General features: G+C 27.5%; 1 protein-coding gene across 4 annotated transcripts in view; it reads right to left on the bottom strand.

Annotated features, from left to right (window-relative positions):
• Positions 1–1,890, bottom strand: part of LOC106786919 (formin-binding protein 1-like) — a 71,244-nt gene that overhangs the window by 5,854 nt on the left and 63,500 nt on the right. For all 4 annotated transcript variants that reach the window (XM_014748817.1, XM_014748819.1, XM_014748818.1 and 1 more), the window contains exons 3-5: positions 1,657–1,719; positions 345–651; positions 101–247 (exon numbers count right to left, since the gene is read on the bottom strand). In XM_014748817.1, coding sequence (XP_014604303.1) covers positions 101–247; positions 345–651; positions 1,657–1,719 — 517 coding nt within the window. The remainder of the gene's footprint in view (positions 1–100; positions 248–344; positions 652–1,656; positions 1,720–1,890) is intronic.

Genomic DNA, 1,890 nt, shown 5'->3' with positions numbered 1-1,890 from the left:
AATTTATATATATATATCTGTTTATTACATTATAGATTATAATATATATTAATATATATAATTTAATAGATATAATTAATAAAAATTATTAAGAAAATACCTGTAGATGCTGAAATACTTCTGGCATAGATGTATGATAATGCAAGGTTTGCATATCATTTGTTTTTTGTAACTGATTGGCGTACTCCGTTTTTGCTTCTTCGCTTTGTTGTGTTTTCAGAGTCATATTCATCCTCTGCTTTTCTACCTGTTTATATACATAATGTTTGAGAAACCTTAGATAGAAGATATTTATATTTATACTTGGTACATATTAGCAAAATTAATAAAAATAAAAAGTATACCTCAGCTCTAGAAAGATTCAAATCGGCATCAGCTCTTTGATAATTTTCAACGGCTCTTTCCGCTTCTCGAAAAGCTTTCTCGTATGCTTTTCTAGCTCGTTCCAAATTACCAATTTGTCCAGCCAAAGCTGCCCTCAATCTGATACCCTCTTGCAAATACTTTTTACGATCTTCTTTGAAATCCTTCACGAGTATGTTTAATTCTCGCAGAACTGTGGCTTGTAAATTTTCTGCGATCACCTCCCTCTGACCAGCTTGATCATTCACTTCGTTTAATTCCATTTTGAAAGCTCGACATGGACTATATCTACAAACAACAATTAATCATTCAAATTGTTGTATTATTATACAATAATATTATACATAATATTATACAAATAATATACATGAAACACAAAAATAACTTGTACCGAAAAATAATTCACCCTTTCATATATTGTTTAACAAAGCAACTATACACACACACACACACACAAAATTCGTATATTTCAGATATTTTTGAAACTTTATACAATTGTACATGGTTCATTAGGATAATACACTGCACTCCAGAAATAGGTGCAAATATACTCAACCATTTCCAAGAATTTATTAAAGAAAAAAGTTTTACTATCAATTTTATTTATTTTTTTTTCTCATTCAATTTACATTTTATTTTTCTGCGCTTTTTTATTGTATTCTAACAAAAAAGAATAATAAAAGCTCAATAAAACGTCGTGCCCGTACGAATACGAAATAAATTTAAATCTTATTTTTGTATTTTTTGATCTAGAAAACAAAAAAAAAAACAAGAAAAATAAGTCGAATAAAACATATTGTACCAAAATGAGAATAAAAATAACAAAAATATATAGAAATCAAATATAAATCCTTGGATATATTAGAAATGATTGAATATTTGCATTTCTATTATTGGTATGAAGTGTATTATCTTAAACAATTTCTAACACTGTAACTAAAGTTACAAAAATATCTGAACGAATCTGATGTGTATGTATGTGTTATGTTTTTGTTAAATAATAAATCTTGTTAATATGTTGTTATAAAAAAAAATAATAAAAAAAAAAAAGAAAATATATAAGGAATACTTTGTTTTCTTAGGAATAACAACGTTAGGGTTTATATCGTACAAACGATCATTAAAGAATGCTTCTGTAACATCCAATAAAAGAAAGAAGAATAAAAAAGGAAAAGAGGAAGAGAGGAAGAGAGAATAAGATAAAGAGATAAAGAAAGAGATAGTCTCATAACGTGAACACGAAGAGAGTAGTATGCTCGTCTTCTTACGTGTCTAAGACTGCCTCGTACTCACTTATAATCCTCCTCCTCTTCTTTCTTCTTCGGTTCTTTTGGTTGATAACTCTTCACGAGACGCCTGTAAAGAGAAACGGAACAGTGTTATTGGCTTGGATATATATATATTTTACTCGGATATAAAGCTTCAAACCTAACTGATTGCGAGTATTTTTTGTAATAATCTATTATAAGTTCATAATCACAGTATTATTAAAATGATCAGGATTTATATTCTATTTTTATATATTTA

The sequence above is a fragment of the Polistes canadensis genome, unplaced genomic scaffold (assembly GCF_001313835.1).
Source record: "Polistes canadensis isolate GaletaPanama2010 unplaced genomic scaffold, ASM131383v1 scaffold_88, whole genome shotgun sequence".
Taxonomy (NCBI): domain Eukaryota; kingdom Metazoa; phylum Arthropoda; class Insecta; order Hymenoptera; family Vespidae; genus Polistes; species Polistes canadensis.
This window is presented reverse-complemented; position numbering and strand designations above follow the sequence as displayed.